The sequence below is a fragment of the Chelon labrosus genome, assembly GCF_963514085.1.
Source record: "Chelon labrosus genome assembly, chromosome: 7".
In the NCBI taxonomy this organism is placed as follows: Eukaryota; Metazoa; Chordata; class Actinopteri; order Mugiliformes; family Mugilidae; genus Chelon; species Chelon labrosus.
Window position 1 is genome coordinate 21499050 of NC_140343.1, and position 14237 is coordinate 21513286.

At 39.2% G+C, this 14237-nt stretch overlaps 1 protein-coding gene across 6 annotated transcripts in view; it reads right to left on the reverse strand.

Moving 5' to 3' along the window:
- lpp (LIM domain containing preferred translocation partner in lipoma) overlaps positions 1–14237 on the reverse strand; it is a 167488-nt gene that overhangs the window by 86364 nt on the left and 66887 nt on the right. For all 6 annotated transcript variants that reach the window (XM_084547735.1, XM_084547734.1, XM_084547733.1 and 3 more), the window contains one exon: positions 9310–9488. In XM_084547735.1, coding sequence (XP_084403861.1) covers positions 9310–9484 — 175 coding nt within the window. In that variant the 5' untranslated portion in view covers positions 9485–9488. The remainder of the gene's footprint in view (positions 1–9309; positions 9489–14237) is intronic.

Sequence of the window (14237 nt, forward strand, 5' to 3'; positions counted from 1 at the left end):
CAGGTGCCTCCAGACACAGTACAAAGATTTGCATGTCAGGTTAACTGGTGATTTGAAATCGGCCATAGGTGTGCATGTTAGTGTGAATGGTCTTTTGTCTCTCTGTGTTAGTCTTGAGGATCTGTCCAGTATCTGTATACCCCACCTCTCAGATGTCACATGACATCCAGGTCCGGCTCTGTCCGACCCTCTCAGTAACAGATAATAAACAGATGAATACATCTCTTGAGCACATTATGATTTATTTTTTCAGGATACAACAACCTTTGGACTAACTACCTGCTATTGACCTGGGACTGTAATGAGCGTAGCCTATTAACACGGTACACTGGGTTTCTCCCTTTTTGCATATAGCCAGCATAAAGAAGGTTATGTGTATGTACTGTATGTCCTACTCTAACATGCTAGGTGGATCAAAGATAGGATTTTAATGATCTACTGGTGGGCTAGACTATGAATGAAACATAACCAATGTTGAATACCATAATGAAAATGGACTGTATATGTGCGTAGATGTGTGTGTGTTAGCCTTTTTCTGTACAATGTTGCCCTAGTGTTAAGTTTGCATATCACGCAAACGTTGGTGAGTCTTAGAAGCATAGATTTGCACAGATTCCACACAAACATCGGTGGCAGCCACTTTTTCACAGGGACAAGAGGGAAAAAAACTTTTTTGGGGGTTATATCGATAATGAATGAATATTATATTTCATTTCTTAGATTAAGAATTCCAAATACACTTCTTTTAAACATGTAAAAAACTGTCCCATCTGGTCCAAACTGGCCTTCTTGACCTAAACGATATGGATTTGTTATATATAGTTAAGTTTACTAAAAATCTTACTAAGCATTTAAACATCCTTTGATTATGACAACTGTGGAAGGACAGACAGGATGTGGTGAAATGTATTTTCATGATACTACCAACCTTTAGGACAAGTGGCTAAGTTTTACAGAAGTGAAATGTCTCATTGTGGCAATGTCTCACTGTCTCACTGTCTCACAATAAACATATATGCATTGTTCGAGAAAAAAGAAAAAAAAAACTGCGGGTACAAGAAGACAATGATAAAACTTTTGGGCAGCACACCTCGCGCACACTGCATACAAAACATAACAAGTAGCTGGTGTACAGTACGTGTTCTACTTAGATGAAAGTTGCCCTTGTATGCGCTCAGAGCTCGAGCCTGTGGTTTCTACGGGGACACTGACACACTCATTGGTGGATTTCCTGTAAATTCTCCTGGTGACACCCATGAGGGACTCTGACATAACAACCGGTAGTCAGTTTGCCTCTGGCCAGTCAAGCAGGGAGGAATGAAAACAGCTTATGCACATGTTCGACACTTTTGAACTGCTCTGAGCAAACAATTAGCGGGTTTCTGGTAACTTGGTGTGAAAAGTTTTTTTTAGGTTTTTCTTTTTGGTTGTTTTTTTTTTTTTTTTTTTTTCAAACAAACACAGCACTTCTCGGATGTTTAACTTTCACTATGATTAGCCCCTCACAAAAACTTATCGAGTCTGATAACTAGCGGTGGATAACAGACATTGTGAGACTAAAAAGGCGTGTTACTGTAACAACGCGACCTCAGTATTCAAGTGTGTGGTTTAACTTTTAAACTGAATCTCATTTGCAGTAAAATAGCTTTTAGAGTTTGATCGGTGTTATAATATTATGAATGAAACCGATCATGATGACTCATTTCAGAGTGATTCACCTTTTTGCACTGACATTCATTAGCTGCACCTTACAATTGTTTACATTCATCTCATGCAGAAAAAAAAACAGCAGCCTGTCTAAGATGACTGTGAACACACATTTGAAGCAAATACGTGTGAAGAAAATACTGATAAGAATGAGCACACGTTGAGCAAAAGGTGATATAAAATCATAAGGCGTCACAGAATCAGAAGCAAGTGAATCTTCAGTCTGTTTCGAGATCATGACCTCTGTCCCATAACATTACATTTAGCACTCCATACTCCTGCGTCGTTCAGACCCGAAACAGAGCAGTCCCAGGGAGCACGGAGCACTGACACCAACGCGTCATCCAGCATGTGTTGATCTTTGCAGACAGCTGCACAGAAATCCAGTAACACGTGTGCAGAACACTTTACCCAGAATATACTGCTTTGAGTTTAAATAAAACCTAAAAGAATGTCTGGGAAGAACATCAGCAATAAAACAGGGACGTGAGCTCTCCTTCTTATAAAACATCACGAATGCATGCAAGGCCACAATGCATTTGTAACCTACATCCACAGTGTGAAGGCTTTCCAATCTATTTCAGTTCTTGATAGCATGGATTCAATGACACACTGATGTCAGTCCTGCTTAAACTAAAGTGAACCTAATATTCTTCAGAAGGGTAGTTTGCATTACAGGTCTGTTGCACTGGATTGCATTATTTTGTGCAGTTATTCATCCAATTTCGTCCAACCCTCCTGCAGGATGTTGGAGTGGGATTCTGATCACATACAAACTACATTCATGAGAGTCCACCTTTAAAACTCCCTAAAACTAGACAAAACCTTAAGTTCAAATGTTGCAGACTACACCAAAGAACTAGACCACTAGCTGCCCTGTAAATAAAAATACAATTATGACTGACCTTCCTGCAGTCCTACAGCATGTACCATATGAGATCAACTTAAAGCCTAAAATCTCATGTGTTGTAAGGAATTCTAAGTAAATGGTCACTGTCTGAGACTTATATGTCATTCATTTCCTCCTGCTGGGGCTTTAATCAGAACAAGTTCCCCCTAAAAAATAATGAAATAAATCTATGGGCCTGACCTTACTAGCTGTGCACCACCCCATCTGCACCAGCCTCTGTGTGCACACAATAAACACGGCCTCAGACTACTCCTTCCAGCCCCAATACGGGCCTCAGCTAGACAAAAGGGACAGCGAGGCACTGTGCCAAATTTACTTGTCCCTAATTTTTATGGTAATCCTCAATTTTACATCAGCCAGTCCCCACATTTGATATAAAAGATAATAAATAAATAAATGAGGAGGGGACCCAGATAATCGCTTCATAAAGACGTCTTATCCTTTGACAAGAGGAGATGTCTGCAGATGGCTTTTACATATTTGCGTGTGCAAAATGCTGACAACAACCAAGTGCCGCAATCAAATGTTAATGTTTTAATGCAAATAAATATATAATTTAGCAGCCCATTATACAAAAGATGCAATATTTTTCATATTCTACAAGATAGTACATGAAACTTCATTCACTTCATGAAACATTAAACCCTGACAACAGCTGTAAGGACTACAATGTGTGTTACTACCTTTTCTGAAAAGGAAACATCAAAGCATTAACGCATTTATGTAATTAGTATCTCAATGAATGAGATACAATACAAAAAGCGGCATAAACAGTTATTCCTCAGGTCAATTATCAAGAGATATTCATGTAACTTTAACATTATTCAGCTCCTGAAAGCCAAACATTTACGCTGCAGCAATTATATTATCCACAAATGCATCCCACCCTCTTGTTATTGTTTCATTAATCCTCTTAACACCCGGACAATGAATAATGGTGGAAAATAAAACAGTGTCTGGATTAAACGTTGGTGGAGTGACATTTCGAAATTATAAGGCTGTACTGATGCCACAAATTATCAGCTGGCTATGAAAATCTTTTTTTAATTTAAAAAAAAAAATAAAGGAGCTGTGCAGAAGGTCAGAACTAAAAATCAATCAGCAAGTTTATCATCTGTTTTGGAGTCAGACTAGAATGTGAGGCACTGTTTTAGTTTTAAATACCAAAGTAGTGCACACTGCTCCTCTCTGAATCTATCACAACAAACAGAGCTTAATACTGATATTTTCATTATAGGTCAGAAACCACAATCACATGCAAAATTAGTCACAGTTATTCTATTCACTGTTGGAACATGCCAGTAAAAGGAATACGATCTGTAATATCTTCATTGGCAGTGGTACTGACTGTTAGTGGCGGAGTCCAAATTCATATGGCACCCAGCTACAACATGAGCTTGTTTACCTGCAGTGTACACAGACACACTGGTTCCTCCTCTGTGGTTGTTCTGATAAGTGGCCTCCTAACCAGTGTTTGCTTCCACCAGGATTCTCTATTTATACACACCTGCAACCATATCTGTGTTGCCAACTCAACCAGGGAGAATTCTTCAAGATTATAAGTCTAATGGCCCATTTTAGACACGTTTTAGGACATTTAAAAATATCGTTGAGCAATAATATTTGTAGGATTACAGAAACTTACTTGTAAACTGTTTTAAAATGACGGACACCTGCTTCCTGTGTTCCGAAAGTTCCTGCTGTCTGAGCACTAACTTTGTGGACTTTGTTGAATTCAATTCAACAATATTTAAATGCACAGCTATTATCTCTGGTAGCATAACTTCCCCAGGACACACAGATCCAGTACCAGTGAATTAATGTGTTGTGAATGGGATTTCTACCTGCGGGGATAATCTGGGTGCTAAACCTAAAGATGAATGTAAGACAGTATTCCCACAGTGGGCAAAATTTATGGATTCACCACAGCCGACTTCATCACGGGACATCTGCCGGTCAACCCAATGTGGGCATGAACACCAACACACCACAGAACAGGTTTCAACTGTTAATGCATCGCAATGAGAGACTGAGAAGTGGCAATGACAACTGCCAAGCTTGGACATGAGTATTATAGAGTGCAAGCCAAAAAGAAAATTCCCACAGGAAGGGTGATGGACTATTTTTGGTAGGGTCTGCAACACCCAGGAGCCAGATGTAAAACCACGTACACCAATACTGAGCAGCCACGCCACCACACAAGTAAAACATTTTAGCCTCAGAGTGGAGAACCTTTTCACAGTCTTCCAAGTCCTCTCCCCTTCACTCTCCAAGCACATTGTGTAAAATCAAAAAAATCTAATCTACTGATAATGAATGATGACAAAAAGATACCAAACGTTCGCCTCATCATATCCTCTCTTAGGGATCTCTCCCACAAGCTGAGATCAGAAATTGAGGAACTGCATGAGATGTTAATCGATACCACTGAGCTGTACTGTCACATCTCAACATCTCCAATAAATCATCACCAAGCAAGTCTGCCTGCCATCAATGCAGGACACAAGGAGATTCCTAGGACCCTGTAAGTCTCTGCTGCACCTCTACTGCTTCCAGTATGCCTCTTCTTTTCCCTGCTGGTCACTGACACTGAAGTACTCAACTAGATCTGGAAATGTATTTACCTTCAGTTAAATCAGATCTTGGCAGGCTGATCATTCTTATTTAATGATTTCATTATAAGGCACAATTTAGATTTTATGTGTTTAACTAAAACTTTAGTCAAACCAAGACAATAGAGCAGAAGAGTCAAGCCCTTCCAACCCATCCTAGTTTTAGGGCAGAAGTGTGGAGAAGAGAGCAGGTCTATTCTAAGGAGTTTCTATTTTGTTTAATAATTGATTCCATTCATTCCATTAGGGGTCGCTGTGATGACTGATCTCTGATAAACTCCTTCTGTTTTCTTCCAGGCCAGAAATCTCCTTGAGTATGCTGAAAAACTGTGGTAGACTATGCTGACAGTCAAATTGTGTAAATGTATAACTAAACTGAAACTAGTGAAGTCAGTGTACTACACCCACAGTAAAAACACAGCACAGATGCACGACAACTTTCAATTTTAAATTAAGTGTAGAAGTTCCCCAGGTGGGTGGCTGGCAAATTTAGGACCAGTATTAGTATTATTATTATTATTATGAATGGTAACTTTAGCTTCCTTTCCATCCATTTGTGAATAAAAGCATTGAACACTGGGGGGCATGGTCTGTATTTTATACTGAATTACAGACACTAAACAAAGCTGTGTGGAAACAAGACATTAAATACGAACAACGGAAAAAGGCTCAAGCATTGAATATTACTGTTTCCTTTGGAAATAACATGGTTGTAAAATAAAGGTCAGTTCCCTAAGGGTCCATTCTCAGGACGTTGTTTGTTCACCAGCTACCTGCTTCCACCAGGTCAGATTGTGAAGAATGACTAAATACCACACCAATTCATGCAGATGACACTATCCCCAGGAGGCTATGGGGCCAACTACTAAGGAGGTGCATTTAATTCCTCTTTGATTGGTTGTGCCAACATTTTCTCTGGTCAGAGTTTAGCTTCAGTCGCTAGACCAGAAACGAGGCCAGGAGTCTTTGTCTTTGTCGAGGACCCTAATTTATAATTCTATGCTAAAACAATTAAAAATATGTCTATCATCACATGTATCATGAATGAAAGGAGTTACTGGGAATGTCCTGGTCAGTTCTGGGAGATCAAGGGGCAGATCAAGTTATTTTAAAAATGACCAGACTGGATTGAGCCCAATATTTTGCATTTTGTTTACACCTGCCACGAACCAAGAGCAAATGTTAATGAACGTGACTCAACATGTCTGCTGTCTGGAAGTACTTTACAGAACTGAGCAGACTGTAGTAGTTGTTATGACAGTGAAGGTTCAAGCTCAGCTTTAGAACATTATTAATAAAGATGTGTTTTAAGCTTTAAGGGTACTTTGTAACAAGAGCTTTTCAGTTTCTTTACTGTTATCTTACGCAACAAAGACGGCTACTTTTCTGAAATGAAAATCTTTAAGTAACAGCTTGGAGGCATGTCTTTTTTTTCTTAATGCACTGAAGAGTTATTTAACTGTCAAGGAGACAGAACTATAGTGCACTGGATTGATTTAGCAGTGTATTGTATTTGATATATTTGTACAGTGCACAGTCAGTAAGATAAGAAAAGCCTCTATGGCTAACCACTGGAGGAAATTTAGTTTATTTACATAACATGCAAAAAGACTATTATTTTTATTTTATTTTTATTTCTTTTTTAAATCATATAGGGACTCGGATTTGCCAATATTCAATATTAAATGATCAGAAGACAAGACAGCTCAATTGGGATATCCCTGACCTCTCAGCAGACCTCAACAGTTTATCCTTCGTAGGCCCAACTTCTTCAACGTTGTCTTTACAGCCTCTAAAACAGCTGATCAGCGAAGACCAGGTAAGTGGATCACTCCTGCTCTCACGTATTTATTCTGTGCTATTGTGTGTCAAAGCCAAAGGCCAAAAAACTTTCTGATGTGCAGCTAAAGTTATTTCCTTAGCTCTACCTTTTTGCATACAGTATGTCTTTTTATATTGATTTGTGTTTCTTTAATATTGTAACTTGTTCATGTTATGTATTAAGTTGACTACTTTTCCTTGGCTTGTTGTTCCAAATACAAATCTTTTTATTTTTATGTTAAAAGTTTAACTGCTGGATTCAAACAAATTTCAATTCCAACTGTGATCTGTTGTTTTTTTTTTTCCGCCCTCAGCGTTGGGCAGAGCCTCAAAAAGCAGCCGTCTAAGAACAATTTTTACAAACCTAACATCTGGAGAACAAGACGGTCTGCAACTCTAACCACAAACCCCTACAGAGAGCAGTGTTTTCAGCCTGACAGTGTGCTCACTTCTTGCTGAATTTCATAACCGTTTCCCCTGTTTTGGAAATCTAGGGCTCTCAGGGGGGTTTGAGGCTAAAGGTTTGATAATATGTTACAACACATGAAGTAGATGGGAAGGTGGAAGATACAGTATATGGAAGTACAATATTATCTGTGTTTCATGTTCCACCTTTACTATATCGCTCCCGCTGAGGATCGCAAAAATTGTGCAGTTTGAAAAATATTTACTTGAAAACACTCAACGCCAAGTCACACAGAGCGGTCCTGTGGTGCAGTCGCTTTGAGAATATGCAAAATAGAAGCATCACTACCTTTAAAATGCCTATAAGTAGCACTCAGTAGGTTGTAATGGTTCCGTTTTCAGTGTTATTTCTTGCCAGTAACTCCAAAGCCACTTCCTGTGCTCTTCTCTGCTCTCTTATTTAAAGACAAAAGAGTTTTTAAAAACTTTGCATAAGTCTTCCGATCATTGTGTTTGATGGGTGAAAAAGCTTATGTGTGTTTTTGAAAAGCTGAAGTGTGACCCTATAATTTTTTTCCTTGATGTTAACTTTCTCAATTTAGATTTTTTTTTTTTTTTTTTTAAGCAACCACACTTTCATCTCTTATGATGCACGACTCAAATGAGGTTAGTCATCAAACACAATTATGAAAAAAAGGATTTAAATCGATCTTCATTTCAAAGATCTGATATTCCTAACATTCTTGGATCGATTTTTGAAATATAGGCCATTTCCTGCACTCTCTCACTGCACTCTTGCAAGACCGGTTTTGCACAGCTTGTTCTGCGAGACCCTGCATCAAGATCAGTCCACGGGAGAGGGAGATTCAAAACATGACAGGAGCTCCAGGAGCATTAAATTGTTTGACAACAGAGCAAGACAAGAGCTGGACAAAAGTGAAGCCCTTTACAAGATGTGCCAACTAGAGATAAATTATTGTGGAAACAACTTTGAGAAACCAATGACAACATCAGTTTTGTGAAAATCTCTTTCACAGCTAAGTAAAAATGTTTAGAAAGTGAAATATGTCTTAATAAGTCGAATCAAATCAAGTTGGGATCTAACTGATTTCAGTAAGTCAGTAGTGATACTCTGCCCTAGTCTTATGTAAAACACACTACCTAAATCCACATACTTCAGCATTATTTTAAATGATATTCACCTTATGTGTACATTTTTCATAATAATTAAAATAATTTAAACTATATTCGAAAAATTACAGCCCCCATCTTTGTCAGTAAAGGGGTTTATCACTTATTAACTTGAAGTTCTCTCATGTTTTTTTTTGTTTTTTTTTTTAAATAAAAATAACATCAGCTCCCAAGGGACCTAAAACAGCAGACAACACAAGGCTTCCTGAACTCACACGTGTCTGCAAACCACAATACTCACACTGTGTTATTCAACACTAGGAGAACAATAACACCTTTCCCACAAAAAACATCTAGAAACTCAGTAATGTAAACGAGCCAAGGCCAAGGTTCAAGTGTTGCTGCTTGTCACCCTCAGTCACAAGTCTCTTCCTTTAATAAAACGAAACCAAACGGAGGTCCTCAAAGAGTCACACAAGAGTCAGAGCACACTTGTTTGAATGTGGAGGTGCATTCATGATTAATATCAAGCTAAATTTTAGACATTTTAGAAGTTGCTGTGTGGGGAGTGAGTTTAGTTAAATCATAATACAAAGTGGAGAAAAAGACATGCTTTTCTGGATAATATTGGTTTTTCTGCTTGTGGCATGTAGGTAAGAAGAGATCAGTCAAATCACATTGTCTGATGAGCTCTACAGTTGATGAGCATATTGGTTTAATTACCTTCTCCCGCTTGTTTGTAAGGGTTGAACTTGGGCTTGGGTGCGACCACAGGGGCAAATTTCTTGGGTGCCTGCTGCTGAGAGATGGAGATGCTCGTGTTACCCAAGGACGGGGTGGTCTCCATCCTGGCAGCCACTTGTCCCGTCTGATCGTTACCGTTCGCTGGGTTCCACATGGTTCTGATGAGAGGAGACAAATACAAATAGCAGAGTGCTGTAACTTTATAAAACTGACATTATGTGATGACTGAAAACAACAAACAAAACACAACAGACCCTTGACCCAGGCCCCTTGATATCTGTCAAATACACATCATTGCTTAGATGATATAAAAGACTTCTGGTTCAATCTCCAATCGATATGATCATCAACTATGTCATAAAGTCTTGTTCTCCAATAAAAGCTCATGAGTATAAGTTTGTATACTTAAAACTTTGCAGGGAGAAGAACTACAACTCCCAAGTTTGGTAAGGAAAATTACATCGGTGTCCAGAGGTTATGGCTATTGTACTATTTAGAAACGTCCGAGCCAAAAGGCCATGACACACCAAGTTGATGGTTGGCTGTTTTCTGGTGTCTGGCCCTTGGTGAGCGCCTGCAGCGCCTGTAGCGTCTGCACCGTTGGCACTAGTAGGACCAGTGTTTATAGCTGGCAGGCCGAGCCAGTGACAGAAATCACTCTGAGTGGCTGTTCAGCCAAAATGCCAGTACACAAGAGGATAAACAGAAGCCAACTAAAGATGAAGTTCAAAGAACACATAGAAGGCTTTTCTCATTTTACATCTTCATCTAATCACCAGAATGAATAAAATATTGACCAGCTGATCAGCATGATTCAGGAGAGGTCAGCTCAGAACAGTCTGGCGCTCTTCCTAGCCTCCTAGCCTCCTAGCCTCCTAGCTAACAGAAGTTCTTCAGGTTTCTTGGACTTTCACGCGGGCACAATACATATGTCCCAGCCAGCAGTTGGCTGTAATCGGTGTGTTCAGGTGAAACTTTTTGTTATAGACACAGACAACTGGAGGTGGCATCATCATCAGCCTTAGTCAGTGCTAGTTCATAGATATCCCTTTGGTATCATTGAAAAGGATATGAAGGATGGGGAAAAAATTATATCTGGAATTAACAAGTCAGTTAAAGCAGTGTCAGCTGTGAACTGTGACAGTAGAAAGACTATTCTTCTAACATCCATATTCAAAATTGTAGGTATACTGCATTCATTACAATACCTATTGTATTACTGTCCTACCTGAACAGTTCCAGTGTCCCATTAAACATAATGATTTAACAAACAAGGTTATATTAAACTAAACTGTAGCTGTCCTTGAAAAAGTAAAATCCTTCAGTAGACTAAAATTGACCTACCTACAAATTCTTGAAAATGACTACTTTGATTAAAATGATACACACATATTTTATATTGCAACTGATGCAACGCAATGAAAAACTGAGAAATTGCACTACTACGGCTTGTTACCACTCGGAAGTGTAGGTGGGAGTTGAAGGTATGGGCAGTGCAATAATGCAATAATGATGAATAACACATGGAAAGCAAACACAACTGTAATCATTTAAAGGGTGCTACTGAATGAGCAGAGCTGCACAGTAGTGTGTCCTGTATGTATGTAGATATTATTGATTGTCACTATTCATAGTTAAAAATCCCCTTTCATACTTATTGTAATTGAAGACGTGATAAAACACACAATTTGGCAACAACCTTAAAGAATGCAGGTGTGAGGAGCTGTGAAAATAGTCATGGCTTCTGACTGATCATATTGTTCATTCTTTTCTCCCTGCCATCAGGTGTGGTCATTCCAAACTGGTACAAACACTTCTAGCCTCCAGCTGTACAAGCACATCATGAGGCCTTGTTCAGTTGAAGCTTACTGAGGCGTACAGCCATGCTAAGCAGCACAGTTAGGCTTTAAACATAACACTTGCTGTGCTATGTTTATCATGTTCATCTAGTCACATCCCAGTGTGACATGCCTTCATGTTATCATTGGCTAACTGCCATTTAACACAATATGTCTCTGAAGCATGTGGAAATGTGACAAGTTTCACAAATATTTGGCCATGTGAGTATAGCCAGAATTTTAACCACCACAACACACCGATCAGGCATAACATTATGACCACCTTCCTAATATTGTGTAGGTCTTGTGCCTCCAAAACAGTTCCAACTCATCATGAAAATGGACATGGGCCTCCTGAGGACGTCCTGTGGTGTCTGGCAACAGGATGTTGTTAGTGGGGGGTCTTTGGGTCCCATGGGTTCAGGTGAGGGGCCACAGACACTTGATCAGTTTGGGATCTAGTGAATTTGGAGGCCAGGTCAACACCTTGTGCTGTTTTTAGTTGTTCCTAAACCGTTTTTGTGTGTGTCTGTGTCAGGCTGCATCCTGTTGGGGATGGCTGCTGCCATCAAGGAGTGTCATTGCTATGGGGTGGGGGTGCCTGGTCTGGTCTAGGTGGGTGGTAAATGTCTACGTAACATCCACATGAATGCCAGGTCCAAAGGTATCCCAGCAGAACACTGTATTGTCACGAGATGGTCAATGTTCGTTACATCTCCTGTCAGTGGTCATAATGTTATGCCTGATCGGTGTATGTGAGAGCAGTAGTTACTTTTAAATTGCTACGGTTCAATGTGAGCTTAACAGGCTCAGTTAGACCCAACCTACTGTGTGAAACACAGTGTATTTGTCACAGCGTCCCACTGTTTCTGCTCCATAATGGAGGAGACTGAGGCCACTGTCTCCACACACAGCACTAGTCACAGTAATTATACGTGCACGAGATTCAAGTCTACTTCTCCCTTTCAACTATTGAATCAGCTTTAAAGCAGAATTATGTTGCAAAATGAAAAAACAGGTAAAACACATTGTGCTCTGACATGTAACAATGTGTCCGATTTAATGAAGTAACAAAGTATTAAAGTGGAAGGGAAATCACTTTGAACTCTGAGCCTTCTCTTTGCTTCCACCCTTGCTTGCTATGCCCACAGAAGATCAACAAATCAAAATTGTGATGTGTGAGACAAAGAGCGGTGAAAACACCAAAGTATTTTAAAAACAAAAAGACTTTATAACAGAAAAAGTATTGAAAAATGCTGTAACGCTGATGTAACCATCAATGATTTTTGCAGTGTTGACGTAGCTGTCAAAAAATGAGATCAGATCAGTGTTAGGGAATGACACAAGACTGATCCAAGTGTGCTGAAAAATAAAGTATGAATGACTAATTAATTTAGTTTTTAGTTTTATTTTTTTTTCATATGATTTATTACAAAATTGTGTCATTCTGCACCTCTCATAGCCAATCAGTGTTATGACTTGACAGAAAATGTGTGTGTTTAATACAGTTACAGTGAAGGGAACACCACCACAGACTAAAAGTACTTGCGGTAGCTGAGGACACAAACATCCAGTATTTCACCATCACATTCTGAAATCACTTGAAATATTTGAACTATTTATACGACACGCTTTCTTCCCCCCATCCTTCTTTTTGTTTGCGTTTGTTGTGCTGCATTCTGATGTTTTTTTGCTGTTTATTATCCTCACTCTGACTGATACAGGGTTTGCATTCTTTCTCCGGAGCACAGCAGAAAAGCCCACATACAATCATCTTTTAATATCTGCTCAAATCCCTGCTCCTCCTGCCGTCTGAATGGGTCTTGCTTTTGATTTTGATATTTTTTTCTTCGCTCCTAATGCTACGATTCAGGCGAGCGCTGGTGTCTCACACCCACCTGTCCTTTCAATGCAAATGCTTTCATTTCACGACGCTCAAATGGCTAACAAAATAAAATATGAATTTAAAGGAGAGGGGGAGGGGGAGAAGAAGAAATGATCTTAGCATGTGTGAGTAAGACTCGATGTGCGACATCCTGAAAGGAACATTTTTTTTGTGTCAGTATGTGTTTGCATTCTTTGATGATGGCAAATAATTCAACAGTGGGATGTCACTTTATAGGTACTGGGTCCTAAAGTGCACTTTAAACCCACTAAAATCTGTCTGGTGGTTATTTCAAATAAACCTCCTTCAAAACAGCCGATGTTAGTGCCATTTGGGGGCATAAGCCACAACCCAATGCACTGATTATCTAAAAAAAAAAAATCACTCCAGTGATTGACAGATTTTGTGTGTGTATAGACTTTGGATTACTTTGCATTTCATTTCAAACACAAAATCACATATCATAATAATTCAAAATTCCCTTCAAGTCAATTTGAAACCACAGTGACTATTTTCTTCTGAAGATATGGTGCCTAAAATAGTCTACATATAGTTTTCTGTGACTTAGAAAAAGTTGAAACGTACTATCAATCACCTCCATTGTGCCCTCAAGCTGAGGGTAAACTCTCTGTGGCGAATATCTTAAAACGAAACTAATCTGAGGTTACAGTTTTAAGCAGTACTATGTTTTTGTTTGAGCCCACCCTTTAATATGCTGAAGCAGTCAACAATGCGTTACAAATACACTGGTGTCAATTGACCTTGATACTTTTTAGCTGATACTTCTGAAACAGCAGTAAATACTGCATTTGTTGGGGACCGTTTCAAACAGCAGCTCAATCTATACAGGACCCAATAAAATACAGTTTGCATGTCCATCCCCCGGTGCAGCACAAGTGTGACTCAGTGATGTGTTTTGGGACAACAATGGAGCTCTATGGCACAGTGCTTTGTATGGATTTGGGGATTTTCATGAGAGCCGTCGATGAACAGAAAAATATCCCCAGACTTAAATATGAAACTGAAAAAGAAAATAGTAGTTCTTTATACTGGAGACGGGATGCATCTGACAATTTTTCCAACTTGCTGAAACAGACAATTTTGGCAAATTCGTCATGGCATCGATCTCGTCCTATTTTACTTTTCTTTTCTTTTCTTTTCTTTTTATTAACCCTGCCTTCGAG